The sequence below is a fragment of the Asterias rubens genome, chromosome 4, assembly GCF_902459465.1.
Source record: "Asterias rubens chromosome 4, eAstRub1.3, whole genome shotgun sequence".
NCBI lineage: Eukaryota > Metazoa > Echinodermata > Asteroidea > Forcipulatida > Asteriidae > Asterias > Asterias rubens.
In genome coordinates, this window is record NC_047065.1 from 5942664 (window position 1) to 5959995 (window position 17332).

General features: G+C 40.7%; 1 protein-coding gene across 1 annotated transcript in view; it reads left to right on the plus strand.

Annotated features, from left to right (window-relative positions):
• The window catches only part of LOC117289317 (centrosomal protein of 192 kDa-like), a 52923-nt gene extending 36270 nt beyond the window's left edge, over positions 1-16653 (plus strand). Inside the window, exons 23-32 of the mRNA XM_033770389.1 lie at positions 2029-2135; positions 3077-3284; positions 3708-3965; positions 5395-5567; positions 5768-5965; positions 6790-6959; positions 7965-8024; positions 9972-10213; positions 14996-15161; positions 16180-16653. Coding sequence (XP_033626280.1) covers positions 2029-2135; positions 3077-3284; positions 3708-3965; positions 5395-5567; positions 5768-5965; positions 6790-6959; positions 7965-8024; positions 9972-10213; positions 14996-15161; positions 16180-16368 — 1771 coding nt within the window. The 3' untranslated portion in view covers positions 16369-16653. The remainder of the gene's footprint in view (positions 1-2028; positions 2136-3076; positions 3285-3707; positions 3966-5394; positions 5568-5767; positions 5966-6789; positions 6960-7964; positions 8025-9971; positions 10214-14995; positions 15162-16179) is intronic.
• Positions 16654-17332: the final 679 nt, after the last annotated feature.

Here is a 17332-nt window from a genome sequence, read left to right on the forward strand (position 1 = left end):
TGTTCTCTGTCCTTATCGCATAGATAAGGACAGGTATTGGTTTATTTTAAAGGGAAGGTACACATTTGGTAACTACTCAAAACAAATATTAACTTAAAAACTGACTTGGTAACGAGCATTGGGGAGCTGTTGATAGTATAAAACATTATGAGAAAGGGCTCTCTCTGAAGTAGCATAGTTTTTGAGAAAGAGGTAATTTCTCACTAAAATAATAAAACACTTCTAGCCAGAAGTCTGTTATTTCTATCTGAAAGCACACAAATTCGTCCAACAAGGGTGTTTTTTCTCTCATAATTTTCTTGTTACTTTGATGACCAAATGAATTAAAATTTTCACAGGCTTGTTATTTTATGCTTATGTTGGGATACAGCAAGTGAGAAGACTGGTCTTTGACAATTACCAAACGTGTACCTTCCCTTTGAAGGAATGTTACAGAATTGGTAAGCAACAAAAATCGTGAAGATCACAGATTTACATAGAACTTACATGGTCTAATGATTATGATAGTTGAAAACATCCCTTGAAATATTTATGACTGGAATGTCATACTTCGCGTTTGGAGCTTATCGCTCAGTGAGCGTTTTATTTATTTATATTTTGGCATGGATGCAATGCAAAATTTGTAATCGTTTTTTCACTATTCTCTCGTGACCCAGATGGCCGATCGATCTCAAACTTCTACAGGTTTGTTAGTCTATGTACATGGTGGTTAACATGCTTGCACTGCCAGCAATTGTTTTGTTAGCAAACACCAATTCTGTAACGTTCATTTAACACATGTATGCCGAACTTAACTGCAAATCTCATGAATGCCATGAGATGATGCCAGGTCAAAGGTGATGTATTTGTACTTGGGCTTAACAACAAATTTCTGGGGTAATTCACGAGCCTCGAAGTGTGACGACAGATGTTCAGGCTATTAGAGGGTCCCTTAAATGTGTGTCCTGGCATTTAAGTGGTCACATGGTTCAATTTTGAGGTTGAGACGCTTGTTCCGCCACACGCGATCTAACTGGCCAAAGGTTGAAGAGGCGAGCCCAAGTCGTCGATGGATGTCGGGAGAAGAGTGACCTTCAGAGCAGATGTCGCAGCCGAGGTATCTGAACTTAGCTGTGGTCCCGACAGGCTGGCCCTCAACAGACGCTGGAACAGAAGGTGGTCCGAGGCCGGTGCAGTTTTGGATCCCTTGGACTGGAATGTCATACTTGGTGAGAAATAAATAATATAACTTCGCTGAGGGTGTACAGTACATGCGTTCTCCCCATCCTACTCTATGGGTCAGAAACCTGGACACTTCTGGTAGAGGATGGCCGTAGGCTTCAAGCTTTTAACACCAGATGCCAACGGCGGATACTCGGTGTCCGTTGGTCAGACTTCGTCTCCAACGAATCAATTTTGGAAACCACCGGTCTCGAGGACATCCGTGTGTCCATCTCACGGCGACGCTACTCCCTCTTTGGCCACGTCCGTCGGCTTTCAGAATACACTCCCAGCACATGCCGCCCTCAAGCTGAGCGTCAACGCTCGAGGGGGGACTATGTCCTGGCCCTGCCTGGAAGAGACCCAGAGGGCGACCACGCAACACCTGGTTGCGCCAGCTAGAAGTCGACCACCACTCACCGGCACAGCAGCTGTGGCAGTCTGCAAGCAATCGTCTGGTTTGGGCGGCTCTACGTCCCCCTTGATGGTCCACAGAGAAGGATGATGATGATGGTGGTTCAATTAATGACCATGTACACCCGTACATGTAGTTTATGTTGGTGACATACAGTCTATAACAGAGTTTCTTACTTTATTTAGCCTTTAAACCAAAAAGGTATTTATGAGTGGGAATAAAATGGTAGCTACTAGTTCTTTCACGGCCGTTTAAAACCTTGCATGGTCGAATTGCTGTGTGATAAAAGCCCTCGCGGCTCGGGCCTACAATTCGACCCTGCCGGTTTTTAAACGGCCATGAAAGAACTGATTGCTACCCTTTTATTCCCTTATTTGCTGTAGTTGTAACGTTGTTACTTTTTTGTAAAACAGAGCTTTGAAACGCAGTGAGAGCGAGAAAGTCAGTCTGTCTACCCACAACCCACTGAGTGATGTCACATTTGATCGACCCTTCACTGGAGAGGCCAAAGTAAATGAAGGTAATGACTTTGTCATATTTTATTTAAAGGCAGTGGACACTATTGGTAATTGCTCAAAATAATTATTATCATAAAGCCTTACTTGGTAACGAGTAAATGGGGGGACGTTGATAGTTTAAAACATCTGAAGTAATAGAGTTTCGAGAAAGAAGTAATTTTCCACGAATTTGATTTTGAGACCTCAGATTTAGAATTTGAGGTCTCGAAATCAAGCATCTGAAAGCACACAACTCTGTGTGACAAGGTGTTATTTCTTTCATTATTTTGCAACTTAAAAGACTGATTGAGCTCAAATTTTCACAGGTTTGTTATGTTATGCATATGTTGAGATGCACCAAGTGAGAAGACTGGTCTTTGACAATTACCAATGGTGTCCAGGGTGTTTAAAGCTCTTTCGTTACAAGAAGTGTTTCAAAGTCAAGTTCAGTTTTGTGTTGCACTCATTTTTTAGATAGATAGAGTCCTCATGAATGTGCGAACAAAGAATCTCCTTCAACACCGGCCCTTTAAAGGCACTGTACACGTTTGGTAATTGTCAAAGACCAGGGTTCGCACTAGGTGATCCCATCATAAGCATAAAATCACAAGCCTGTGTAAATTTGGGCTCAATCGGTCATCGAAGTTGTGAGAAAAATATGAACGGAAAAAAAAACAGCCTTGTTGGACAAATTTGTGTGCTTTCAGATGGGAATAAAAGACTTCTACATGTAGTTAGAAGTCTTTTATTATTTTAGTTAGAAATTACTTCTTTCTCAAAAACTATGTTAATTCAGAGGGAGCCGTTTCTCACAATGTTTTATACTATCAACAGCGCTCCAATGCTCATTACCAAGTCAGTTTTTAAGTTACTATTTGTTTTGAGTAATTACTGAAGGTGTACCTTCACTTTAATCCGGAGGTTGCAACCCAAAAAATTAATACAAAATGATCTGTATTTACAGTGAATGACCTACCATGGAGAAGTGGAGATCTGAATCTATTCTACTGTTGCATATCACGGGTAATGGTTCTACTGAAGGGTAGGATGGACCAGAGTGAGTCTGTAGCCAGCACCAAGAGGCCCTCGCTGGCTTCCTTGTCACCAGTCAAATCATCAGGACCTTCCTCCAGGGATGAGGACAGGCTGGGATCCGCTGACCAGTCAAATAGGTGAGATTTTCTGAAATCATTTATGTGTATGGATGGCAGGCCTGTGAAATCTCCGTGTTTTTCTTGCAGGCTCCATGTTGCCCCCATTATGTAAAAGGAGCAGGCGAGGACGCTAAACATGTCTGTTCTTTTTTATGTTTGACCAGGGCTCAATTTCATAAAGCTTGTAACCACAAAAAATGTGCTAAGCAGAGACAAATCATGCTTCATAGCAAATACTGGGTCCCAGCCAAAATTAAATAGAGTTTACATTGGTTACAACTACATGTAGTGCTCCACTCATTTATTTTCTAAGCAAAGACATTTTCTAAGCAGTATTTTCTGCTTTAAACAGCTTTATGAACTTGGGCCCTAACTACAAAGTTTCATGTCTTTTAATGGCACTAAAACCACAATATAAAATGTGCCATTCTCCTTTCCTAGACCGGTCACAGGAGCCTACACCCCACCGGTCAAAGGCACCCCTAATCCTTGCACATCTACCTCCACCCAACTCAGCCCCAATCGGCCCTCAAGGACAACCTCTTCCTCCGATGTTGTTCTGACCAGCAATGAGGGCAGCAGGATGGGTTCATGGACTGTGCAGCCCCATCAGATGGTCATTACAGCCCCCGGAGGTGGGATCGGAGTGCAGAAGAGCCACAGTATACGAGTCGCTAATCACAGCCCAAGGAAACTAAGGTTAGTTTCAATAAGGGAACCAATGTGTGGTGAAGAGGTTTTCAACTAGTGGGTTAGATGGTACACCACTAGGAACGAGGTTGGCTATGGCTGTTATAAAGAATCAAAGAGACAAAGGTCTGTTACGTAATAAGGGAATCAATGTATGGTGACGAGGTTTTCTACTAGTGGTTTAAACCCGCGCCAAGGCCTGGTTCTTGATAATTTTACCGAGGCAAAGTCGAGGTAAATTATCAAGAACCAGGCCTCGGCAGGTTTAAACCATTAGTTGAAAACCGATTCAACACACTTTGATTCCCATTCATAAATACCTTTTCGGTCAAAAAACATCACACTTTTTGGTCAAAAAGTAAAATAAATGCAAACATTTTTATTGTTCAATGATTTCTTTCAACACAACACCCCTCCATCTATGAAATGGTAAGGCTCTCGGGTAAACAACTCCTTATAAGGAGATTGCTGTGCGCGTCGTGCGTATCGCGTGATGTGGCACAACTGTTCCAGCCGTTGCTCTCGACCAATAGGAATGAAGAAACTGTCTTATAAGCACAGGTGCAAGCTCATGTGTCACCCCAATGTTTCAACACTTTTTACTGGTGTTATATCATCTGTTCAAACACCCCCACGTGATGCCCTCTCGATTTATCAGAATGGATAAACTGTCTTAGGTTCTTATGAATGTTTAATCGATGTTAAATATGCATCGGGATAAGAAATATATATTTATTTTACATTATTACCCTTGCACTGATGTGTGTTAGCACTGTATACTCAGTACTTTTCCCGAGTTAAGACAAAAAGATAGTTTCAAAGTGTTTGTTTCTTATTTAAACTCAAAATAATTATTAGCATAAAATCTAATTTGGTAACGAGTAATGGGGAGCTGTTGATAATATAAAACATTGTGAGAAACGGCTCCCTCTGAAGTAAAATACATGTAGTTTTTGAGAAAGAAGTCATTTTCCATGCATTTGATTTCGAGACCTCTAAATTAGATTTTGAGGTCTCGAAATCAAGTATTTGAAAGCACACAACTTCATGTGACAAGGGTGTTTTTTCTTTCATTATTATCTCGCAACTTTGACGACCAATTGAGCTAATTTTTTCACAGGTTTGGTATTTTGTGCATATGTTGAGATACACCAAATGAGAAGACTGGTCTTTGACAACTACCAACAATGTTCAGCAACTTTAAGAGATGTTAAATTTGCATCGGGATAAAAAATATATATACATTTTATATTATTACCCTTACACTGATGTGTGTTAGCACTGTATACTCAGTACTTTTCCCGAGTACGGTGAAAAAGATCGTTTCAAAGTGTTTGTTTTTTATTTAAGTTCATGTCAGGGGCTCACCTGGGTCGACCTGGGGAAGGTAATCAAACGCATCTAAAAACCAAATTTAACTTTTGTTCTAACCCTCCAGGTTTGAAACTATGCACACACCGGACTGCCTTATTGTCACCCCTGCGGCGGGAGTGGTGGAGCCCATGAGTCAGCTGCTGGTTCTAGTTAGCTGTAACCCTTCCATTCGGTCCAGAGGGGTGCAGTTACCATGGAGTGGGGCCATTCTGGTAGTTTGTGATGACCAAAAACAGGTACAACTTTTTACACCAACAATAACAATAAAACGGTTATCTGTTTCAAATTGGTTAAAAAAATGTAACTCTACCAAATGTTTTCTTAATAACAAAAATGATATTTAATTATTTTTTTTTTTTTGCATTTCAATATTTTTAATAATCGGGCCATATTAAGTGGTGTGGTCTAAAATTTTTGTTGTCACTTTTTTTTTGTAAAGGTCAAAGTTCAGATCAGGGAAGACTTTGGAATGGACTCTTCCATTATTCCATCACTGGGTAGAATGCAGTCCCTCTCAGACCAGCCGGTCACCCCTGATACATCAATGGTTGCACCCTCATCAGAAACCACATCTCCTGTTAAGTTACAATCGAAGGCCATTCGTTTTCCGACGACAGTGGTTGGGAATACCTCAGGTATGAAGAACAAAAAAGTCAACAAAGAACTATTGTAAAAAATACATTGTGCCCCCCAACTAACCTACAACTATATAATGGGTGCGTTCGTTTAGCTTCCCTGGGTCACCCCAGTCTGCCCCTGTACGTACGAATAGCTTTGACGGGGCTCATCCTGGTCAGCCCCCAGTGCCCTGCCTCTGGAGTGGGTCACTTGGGGTGACCTGAGGTGCATGCTGTCACCACGAGATGGTGAGTGTGATGGTTTGTTTAGCTCTTGTCAGGGGCTCACCCGAGTGAACACCGTGGGTAGACCCATGGAAGCTAAACGACCGCACCCAATAAGAATTTTTGTTTCATAAGCCCTTTTCACTGTTGCCCCAATAAGCGTAGATTTCTTGCGATGAAGTTTACAAATGCAGATTGTTATTTCTCATCTCACACTTCAGAGTTTTCGCAAGCTATTACACGACACCATGCCGGGTAATGAATTTATCAACATAGCTGGTTACCACTGAACTATTGAGTCTTCGTTCTTGTCATTACTAGCACAAATGAATTGATGCTTAGTATTCGTGTATTGGTCGATGTGGCAGGCATGCATGCATGCAGCTTGAACACCGGTAGCCACATCTGTCGAAGTGCAGCTTTTTAAACTGCGAGCTAGGATAATTAGCCCCTGAAAGATCAAGATTTCAAATGGGGGGGGGGGGCATGGACATCAATCCTTAACTATACCACTGCCCCATAACTAATGGAATTTTTTATTTTCTGGGGCATTTTGTGGGAATGGATATTGCACACTGGAGGCTCATTTTCTTTCTTTTTCTTTGTCTGGTACCCAGAAGCCACATTAGAGTTTCAGAACAATACGTCAGAGCCCCGTCAGTGGTGTCTGTCTTCCTTCGCTCCGACCTACGTCAAGCAGGACAGTGGGGAGATCTACCGAGCGACTTACTCTGCGTTCCGATTCACTCGTCAGTACGGAAACCTTGAACCAGGACAGAATATCACGGTAGGTTCTGTGTAACAGTTTCGTAATTTTTTATATTTTTATTATTGATATTATTTTATTATTGAGACCAATTCAAGAACTGACTTCGCGGTAGTACAGTTAATTTATGATCCTTTAAGCTAAAGTAGTAGTCCCAGTCAATTTCTAGACCTTCTATCCGGGTAGCAGTTAAAAAGCAGGACAGTTCTTTTCAGAACTGAGAAGTTTCCCAAAGTCTCCTGAACATCCGATAAATCTATCCGCGGTAGTAGAATAACGAAAGACAGTTCACTTAGAACGTATTCTACCTGGCAAGTAGATACACACATGGTGTTACCGCAAAACAATAATTATACCTCACCATGCAATGCCTCAAATCATGTATTATTGATATTATTATTATTATTATTACTTGTATACACATGTATGATGGTATTGAAACCAAGGATGCCTTATAAGGGAACTGAAACACCTTTTATATCTCGCAAGTCTCAGGAAACCTGTAAGCAAGGGCGATCGCTATGTGAAGTAACGTAGTTTTAAAGAAAGAAGTAACTTTCGTCGCATTTGATCTGAGACCTCAGAATTAGATTTTGAGGTCTCGAAATCAAGCATCTGATTAACCACACCACTTCGTGTGACAAGGGTGTTTTTTCTTTTATTATTATCTCACACTTTCGACGACCGATTGTGCTCAAATTTTCACAAGTTTTGTTATTTTGTGTCACCAAGTGAGAAGACTAGTCTTTGACAGTTACCAATAGTGTCTTGTGTCTTAAGGACACAAGTGTCACGACTGGGACTCAAACCTTTACCCTGCTGATTAGAAACACCAGAGCTTAAGTTCGGTGCTCTTAACGGCTCAGCGACAGAAATAAATACACGTTGAGAGGATAACAAAGTTTTGCATAACTAATCTATTTTGCTTTGTATCTGACTCACCTTTGCTAAGCAAAAATGCCTTTGATATTTAATAATCATTCAGATATTTGTTCATTGGTTTGTTTTTAATAATTTATTTTAAAGGTAAATCTGGAGTTTATTCCCAGAGATGAAGGGATGTATTCACAATACTGGGACCTGGAGGTATGTAGATTAGAATAAGGTTAAAAATATTTATTGTCATGATAAAAAACATTAAATTTGTCTTCCCTGTGTAAATGAGACTACATTACATACAAGAAAGGCATAGCAAAAAAAGCAAAAAAAGCTTAAGAATATTTGTGTTTACGTGAACGATATTCTTGTTGACAATGGACCTGTGCCCTGTAGTCTCGCAAACAATAGTCCTTTTTTCCTGTATTTTTTGCTACCATTCTTTATAACAGCCATAGCCAACTTCGTTCCAAGTGGTGTACCATCTTGCCGCGCCATTTGTCTCCCCCAGCATGCCTTGCTCGATCATAAACCGCACGGCGTATAAACCGCACTTCCCCAAAATGTACAAAAAAATATTTAGGTGTCTAGTGACCAAAATAATAAAAAAGAAAAGAAAAAACTAACCTCAAAATGCGGAAGTGAAGTACGCAAACCTGCCACGTTACGGGTGGTTTTTTATCTCACACTATTGGTCCTGAATTATATATTTTTTTCCATCAACAACCCTTTTAAAGAATTTGCGATTTGATGATCGGTTGGGTGGACCATGTTTTGTGAACTTCTTTGGCAACAAAATCTCCGTGAATCAAAGATCGGTCGACAACGCACACCGAGAAATAGTTGAACTTTGCCCTGCATCGCATCGCCCTCTGTTGACAAAAGTTGTTCACGTGTGATTAGACTGGGCCCCGAGCCTCAAAGTGTTGGTCAGACGTTCAAGCTATTTGTTGTACAATGGGCAGCCGCTCTACTCGATCTGTCCGAAGTCTAGCCAAGATTTTATGAATGGATCACCGGCCAATCATCAACGGCCAATCACATGATGTGTACACACAAAGGGGCCGTGCTTGTTTGCGGTCCTCTTTGTGGTGATGTGCAGTGACAGGCGGGCGGCACATCAGTCAGTCTTGTATAGTTGCCACAATGTGGGAGTTGCGTCGTAATTAAAGTGGAAATGTATTGAAGTTTACACTATTGATCGTAATTGCAATGATCTATTATAGGATAGCATTCTTTTTGTAAGCTGGCAGCACCCCCTTTGCGGGACCACATTATTGTTTGTGTTGGATAATTATTGATGAAAGTTACAACTGAAAATACGTTTATTATTGTGATACTGAAAAAATCCAATAACAATTTAAAAAATTGACAAAGTTTAATCCTATTTTATTTGTAGGTAAGTGAGTTCGTGTTGCAATAAAAATTATCTCAGACAGTGCGTGGACCATCGTTTCAACATAGGATTTGTCTGCAGAAGCAGTGATAAAGAAACAGTGCAAAGATTTATATCCAAGGAATCTTTTGCCTTAAATAGAAAAAGAGAGTATTGCCTATGACTGTTGTTTTAATTCTGTTTACAATGTATATAAGAACATTGCACAACAGATGTTGGGGGCACCGTATTGGGCGATGTTCGCCGACGGGTTGCGCTACGCCCTCACATTTGCGCCGCCTGGAAATGCGCTAAAATTCCCAAGTGTTCAATGTTACACTGGACTTAACAATCAGGATTTTGTCATCACACAGGCAGGTTTTTGTTCTCGTTTAAGAAAAAAAACATTATTTAGAATATTTTACAAACGATCTTTCTTTTTAAAGAATGCCGTTTTTTTCTCTTAAATATTTATACGTCGGCTTACAAGCCGCCCGGAGAATAAACCGCAGGAGTTCAAAAAAATGTCAAAATCAACATATAAAACGCGGTTTATAATCCGAAAATTACGGTAGTCTTGTGGTTCATCGATTCTGTGTTTGGATGTACATGTATGCAGACATTATAATACATCAAGTTTTTACAGATATAAAGAGAGTTTTAATGAAAGACTGTTGCCCATTTTAGATTTATTCTAGTCGTGGGATTTACAGCCGGAGGTGGTTTTTATGATGAACCAAAGAAAAAAAAACACTGAAACGCAAATTTATTTATGTTCACAGAGTAACAGAAAGTCCACACTGGCCAGTGGTCCTCACAAGACTCGCATCGAGCTGGTAGGCCAGGGTTCCAAAGAGGAGGTAGTTTTGTCGGTGCCTCTTCATCACAACACCAAGAAGAGGAAGAAGAAGAGTGGACATCACAGAGAAGGGAACCTGGTACGGGTTGAGCCTCGAGTCAACTCCAAACCAACTGCCCTGGCCGTACCCATACTGGTCGACAATTCAAGTGAAGGAGATATTAGGTGAGTCACTTACATGTTATTCAAAAGCAAGACAGTTCTTTTCAGAACTCTGAAGTCTCCCGAAATCCGCAAATCTCCTCCGTTGTAGTATAATATAATATTCATAAATACCTCAGACAGTTTCGCTATTCCTATTGGTGGAGAGCGCGTCACGTGGGTGTATATAAACCTTTGTATATGACTAGTAAAAAGTGTTGAAACATGGGCGTGACACGCGAGCTTGCACCTGTGCTTATAAGACAGTTTCTTCATTCCTATTGGTCGAGAGCAACAGCTGGAGCAGTTGTGCCACATCACGCGATATGCGCGACGCGCACAGCATTCCCTTATAAGGAGTTGTTTACCCGAGGGCGGCGGAGGGCCTTACCATTTCATAGCTGGATGGGTGTTGTGTGGAAAGAAATCGTTGAACAATTATAATTTTTGCATTTATTTTAATTTTTGACTAAAAAGTTTTGATGTTGACTGAAAAGGTATTTATGAATGTGAATCAAGGTGTGTTGAATTGGTTTTCAACTAGTGGTTTAAACCCCGCGGAGGCCTGGTTCTTGTTAATTTACCTCGCCTTCGTCTCGGTAAAATTATCAAGAACCATGCCTTGTTGGGATTCAACCACTAGTTGAAAATCTCTTCACCACACATTGATTCCCTTAATAACAATAATAATATCAAAGTCTTATATAGCGCACGTATATCTTTCAGAGGAAATGTTATTGCAGTGATGAATTTTGAGACCCAATTATTTAGCACTTAGGGTTTACAAGATGCTACAGCGCATCCAGCAGCCACAGCCAGGAACACCGGGGCGGTTACACAGCACATGAGACCCACGGCTTTACGTCCCATCCAAAGGACGAAGCAATGGTTAAGTGTCTTGGTTAAGGACACAAGTGTCACGGCTGGGGATTCGAACCCACACTCTGCTGATCAGAAACACCAGAGTTTGAATTCGGTGCTCTTAACCGCTCTGCCACGACGCTTCAACGTAATATATAGCAACACAGATTCTTGAAGATACGGGAAGGTGCTATAGAGTGGATACATTTGAAAACAATGATGAGAAGTTTTAAATTAATCCGGGCTCAAATTAGTAGCCAATGAAGGTGACGTAACAATGGCGCACTCGAAAATACTGAAATCTCATAATTATATGCCTCAAATCCAAAAATATTTTATGCCTGGAAAACTACATGTACATCCCGGGGACCCCGGGGACATGAACCCAATGTCACAAAGCACTATGAATCATCCTTAAAAGTAGGGTCATTCTTTGGTCAGTGATCCAAGGATTTATTTTAATTGTAACCTTTTTAGTGACTATCGGCAGCAGGACCACAACCCAATTTCATAGTTCTGCTTACTTTTGAGCTCTGTAGGTACATGTACGACGTCCGTGTGTTGCATTGTTATGACTGAGACGCCTATTTCTGACAGTTTCCAGTTCCTTTCATTTGCGTATAGTCTTGGTGCAACACGTTCTCGTTTTCCTTTCACACACAGCGCAGCCAACTCAACGACAGCGTCTGCATCACCCGTAACAAGAAATTAGCGCGGAGTATCCTCTCACAAACGGTTATAAACACTGGTCATTATCAAATGTTTAAACACCCCCCACGTGACGCGCTCTCCACCAAAAGGAATAGCAAAACTGTCTGAGGTGTTTATGAATGTGTTTTAAAGGCCTTACTGCGAGTCATGGGAAAAGTAAGGCGAAATGGATCTGCATTGGAGCGAAGATTTGTACGCAATGGTCGATACAACTCAAGAAATTAAACCCTAACCCTAGACACAAGATTAAAGACACTGGACACTATTGGTAATTGTCAAAAAAGACTAGCCTTCACAGTTGGTGTATCTCAACATATGCACAGAATAACAAACCTGTGAAAATTTGAGCTCAATCGGTCGTCGAAGTTGCGAGATAACAATGAAAGAAAAAAGCACCCTTGTCACACGAAGTTGTGTGCTTTCAGATGCTTGATTTCGAGACCTCAAATTCTAAACCTGAGGTCTCGAAATCAAATTCTTGGAAAATTACTTCTTTCTCAAAAACTACATTACTTCAGAGGGAGTCGTTTCTCAGAACGTTTTGTACTATCAACCTCTCCCCATTACTCGTTACCAAGAAGGGTTTTATGCTAATAATTATTTTGAGTAATTACCAATAGTGTCCACTGCCTTTAAGTTTACACTTTTCACATGTTACTGTTATTGTATCTTTCTTTGTAATGTTGGAAGTCGGCATTCCATTGACAACATAGCTCTCTGTGAACTATAAAGGTTTCCCTGTCTAGACAATCTCCACCAAGAAAACAAATTTTCACATTTGTATTCAAAATAATTTTTATGGACTTTTATTTAATGTTTTCTTTTTTTTTGGGGGGGGTTTGCTGCAAAAATTTGCAGGAAGTAAGTCAGTCACAAATCGTTCATATCCTGCATAACGTTGGCTGTTATGAAAAACATTTTGCAAAAAAAATTTGAAAACCCACAAATCCAAATTGTAAAAAGGGTGTACGGCTGAATTATGCATTTAAAGCTTTTATTCTTACCACAGGGGCGTTTTTTTTAAATTTATTTTTTTACTGTTTTCAAACCCATATTTTGAGCATGCACTTCTGATTAAATCGTGGAAGCCAGCACAATCGGTAACATCAGTCAAATTAAATAGTTCCTTCCTTGCACTGGGTCAGCAACAATGAATCAAATCATGAAAATGTGTCTAAAAAAAAGAGACTACCCGAAGAAAAAAAAAATCACAACTGAATGGCACATGCCTATTTATGCTATCAATAAACTTAACAAGAGCAGTTAAAATTATGAGTGTCTGCCCCCAGATAAAAAAACCCATCACCACCCATTAATCATGCACTGTCTGGAACTGGACACCCCGTTTATTCAAAACACGTTTAAAACCCTCGGGAGTCCGTCTGTGTTATGGTCCGTCCACACAAACTATTATCCCAAAGGAAGCAAAGGTGGGGAAGCCTATATAGACAATGATAAGCTACAATGAAAACAGTTCCTGACCCCACCAAAGAAGAAAAAAATCACCCCCCTGTCCCTCGTTAGCGCTCGTAAATCAACCTACAGGCTGGAGGGCATGGTACAGGGGGGTGTTGTTAGCGCAACACATGTTTACCGGTATCACACGGGGAATGAGGTTGTCTGACCTGTACAAACTTGACCCCAGAATGATTATTTTAGAGAAGAAAAAAAGGAAGGGGGGCAGTCAGTTGCCCCCTGGAGGACGTTCCCCCTGGGAACGAAGTGGGGAGGATGTAAGGGTCTGAGCGGGTAATAATGATTTATGAGGGCGCTCAATATTTGTCCCATTCTTTTCTTCTTAAAGGGTTTTTATGACCATACCATGGCCTACACATGTATCTTGTGAACTGACAGGGTCGTGGCCGCGCGCAAGGTGAGAGTCCTTTGGCGCACAGTCTCTACCCTGCAATGTTTTAAACGAACGACCAAGCCTCACTGAGTCACCACTCTATTATTCCCATTCATAAAATGCCCCTTTTGTAAAAATTGACTGAAATCTGTAAAACTTTTCTGTAAAATTTCAATTTGTGTCAAGTCCCTGGCATTCTTTTTGTGGATGGTTAAAAACGGATGCCGTGGGACCGCACACACTATCAGATTGTGCATTGATTAATCTGTATTAATTGCGTTACGCCTAAACTAGTGCCAAGAGTATAAAGCTTTTCACCCCAATTGGGATTTGAGGTCTTGCATAGTGAGGTATCAATGTATAGTTGGTTTGTAGTACAATGTAACTACGTTCTTTTGAGAACTTGTCACAAAACGTTGTGAGAAACGTTGTGAGAAACAGCTCCCTCTGAAGTGACGTAGTTTTCTAGAAAGAAGTAATTTTCCACGAATTTGATTTCGAGACCTCAAGTTTAGAATTTGAGGTCTCGAAATCAAGCATCAGAAAGCACACAACTTCGTGTGACATGGGTGTTTTTTCTTTCATAGTTATCTCGCAACTTCGCCGACCGATTGAGCTCAAATTTTTACAGGTTTGTTATTTTATGCATATGCTGAGATACACCAACTGTGAAGACTAGTCTTTGACAATTACCAATAGTGTGTGTCCAGTGTCTTTAAATTCTACTACTGCGGAGTATGTTTCGGAAATCAAGAGACTTCTCTACTATCGCTGAGTCGATTTTCTCAATCTGAAAAGGACTGTCCTTCTTTCGCCTTGTGGATAGAGGGGACTTCTCGTTATTCGCTACCACAGAATGAGTTCTTAAAGATGCTATGTCAGATTTTTTGCCGATTTGACCCAAAAATTTTGATTTAAAATTCAATAGTTATTTTGATGGGGTCGAGAAAATTACAAGCTTTCATTTGAGCCATTGCTCGAAAAAGTCCGCCAATTATTAGTAGCAGTGAAATAAAGTGCTCAATATATCACATGACCAATCCTTATGTGTTTTATAAGAAACGTTTTAAAAAAAAATTCATGGTTCCTGACCATTAAAAGTAAAAGTTAAACTTTTTTTCGTTAGAGCAGGTGTCTCCGGTGATACTCTTTGAAATACCATTCACTCAAACAAAAAAATCTATTTTCTAATGTTTGGGGCCCAAAATTTGACATAGCATCTTTAAATGGTCTCAATGTTTTTACTAGCTTGCTCTAATCATCATCAGGAGACCTCTCACTGCGTTTAAACATGGCCACATGATCTTCTTTCGACCAATCCAAATGGAAAAACCGTGTGGTATTTGTGAATATATAATATATATATTTTATTTTTCCCTTGGCAGTCCCGCCGACTATAGAAAAGAGCCAGTAGCCAGTAGAAGTCCAGACTCCACCTCAGTCCAGGGAGTGACCCTGATAGACGATCATCTCATTTTCAGTCAGACCAAGGTTGGCTCGGCAGCCATGCTCAAGCTCCAAGTACAAAACAGCTCCAACCATACGCACACTGTAAGTCAAGATGAAATTTAATTCGTATATGTTTCTGGTGTTTCTGATCAGCAGAGTGTGGGTTCAAATCCCCAGCCATGACACTTGTGTCCTTAAGCAAGACACTTAACCATTGCTTCGTCCTTCAGATGGGACGTAAAGCCGTTGGTCCCATGTGTTGTGTAAACGCATGTAAAAGAACCCAGTGCACTTATCGTAAAGAGAAGGGGTTCGCCCTGGTGTTCGTGGCTGGATTTGCAGCATATTGCGCCACAGCACCTTGTAAACCATTACATGATTGCTAAGGATTAGGTCTTTATATCTCAAACTTTACACACACCTTGCAACAATAATACCTGGCACTTTGTATCCTTTGGCAAAAGGCAGCGTTATAAATACGGTTATTATTATTATCATTATATATTATGACAAAACAAAATTCATTTATTTTCTGTCAAATCGGATAGCCCATTCAGTGGTATTACATGTACAGGGGATGATTTCACAAAGAGCTAAGATTGATCGTACTTGTAAATCAATCGTAGTTGATACGTAAAGTGTGATGTCACGATACACTTTAGTAATGCTGACAATTTTTCTTGCAATAATTCAGTATCACCAATTTAAAAGCAGTGGACACTATTGGTAATTACTCAAAATAATTATTAGCATAAATCCTTACTTGGTGACGAGTAATGGGAAGAGGTTGATGGTATAAAACATTGTGAGAAACGGCTCCCTCTGAAGTGACATAGTTTTCGAGAAAGACGTAATTTTTTAAGAATTTGATTTTGAGACCTCAGTTTAGAACTTGAGGTTTCGAAATCAACCATCTCAACGCACACAACTTCGTGTGACAAGGCTTTTTTCTTTTCATTATTATCTTGACGACCATCTGAGCTCAAATTTTCACATGTTTGTTATTTTATGCATATGTTGAGATACACTAACTGTAAAGACTATTCTTTGACAATTACCAGTAGTGTCCACTGTATTTAAAGAAAATACTCCTTATTGATTCTGGTATTACATCTTGCAGGTAAAATTTGTCAGCCCCCAAGCGCCATTCTCCATTCGGCACCCGAAGCACACCATCCAACCCAAACGATTCATCAGGCTACCGGTGTACTTCAAGCCCACTGCGCCTGGAAAGCACCAGGCAGCACTGGTCATTACCCTAGAGGGCCACCACAACCTCATGTCACGCCTCGAGGGAATCGGCGTCTGAAACATTCCGTGAAACAGCTCTCCAGCCTGCGATGTTCACAGCAAGGTCAGTCAAACTTCTTTTGAATACCGCCAGAACTTGCACAATCTAAAGGCTGGTCTCTTACCCCCTGTTTTACCGAACCAAAAACATTAGGAGCGACTCTAGTCGTTATGAGCGACTGCAACAGACGATCTTACGACTTCTAGCGCGTCCACTTACTCCTAACTGTTTCTGCTGTCAAACTTTTTATGTACTTAATTGAGAATTTGGTTTAGGTGACTCTGGAGTGCCTGCTTGAAACGAATGTTACACCCGGTTCAGACAGGTGCTCCAGAGTCGCGCCGAACCAAATAGATTAGGAGCGACTCTGGGTCAACCCAATTAGGTTTTTGTTTCAGACAGGCAAACTGAACATAACATTCAAATTAGGTTCGGTTTATGACAAGATCGACTTCTGAAACCAAGCCCCTCCAGAGTCGTTCCGACCGACTGCAACAGTTGATCTTTCGACTTTTAGAGCGTCCAGTCGCTCCTAAGTGTTTCAGATGTCAAACTTTTCATGTACTTAATTCAGAATTCGGTTCTGCACGACTCTGGAGCGCCTGTCTGAAATGGGTGTAAGGCACATTGATTTTGACTAAAGCTACATGTAATGTTCTGGGATGGAGGAAACTCAACCAAAAATGGCCGACGCTGACGCATGCCAGAGATAGTTGAATACTTGCATGGCATATTTAATTGTATTTAAGTCATCATGACTGCTTACAAGTCACAAAAACCAACTCATTGATATACGTAGTCAGACTTTGTGTTAACAAACTTACTTCAGCTGAAGTGCCCCTGTTGAATAGAAATCAATAAAAGTATGTAGAAAAATGTGAAGTGTCATAGATCGCCTGTAGGTGACTTAAAAAAGTGCTGCTTTGAGTGCTGCCCTCAATACAGCCATAGATGCGGTCGGTACCCGCTCAACAAGGATGGA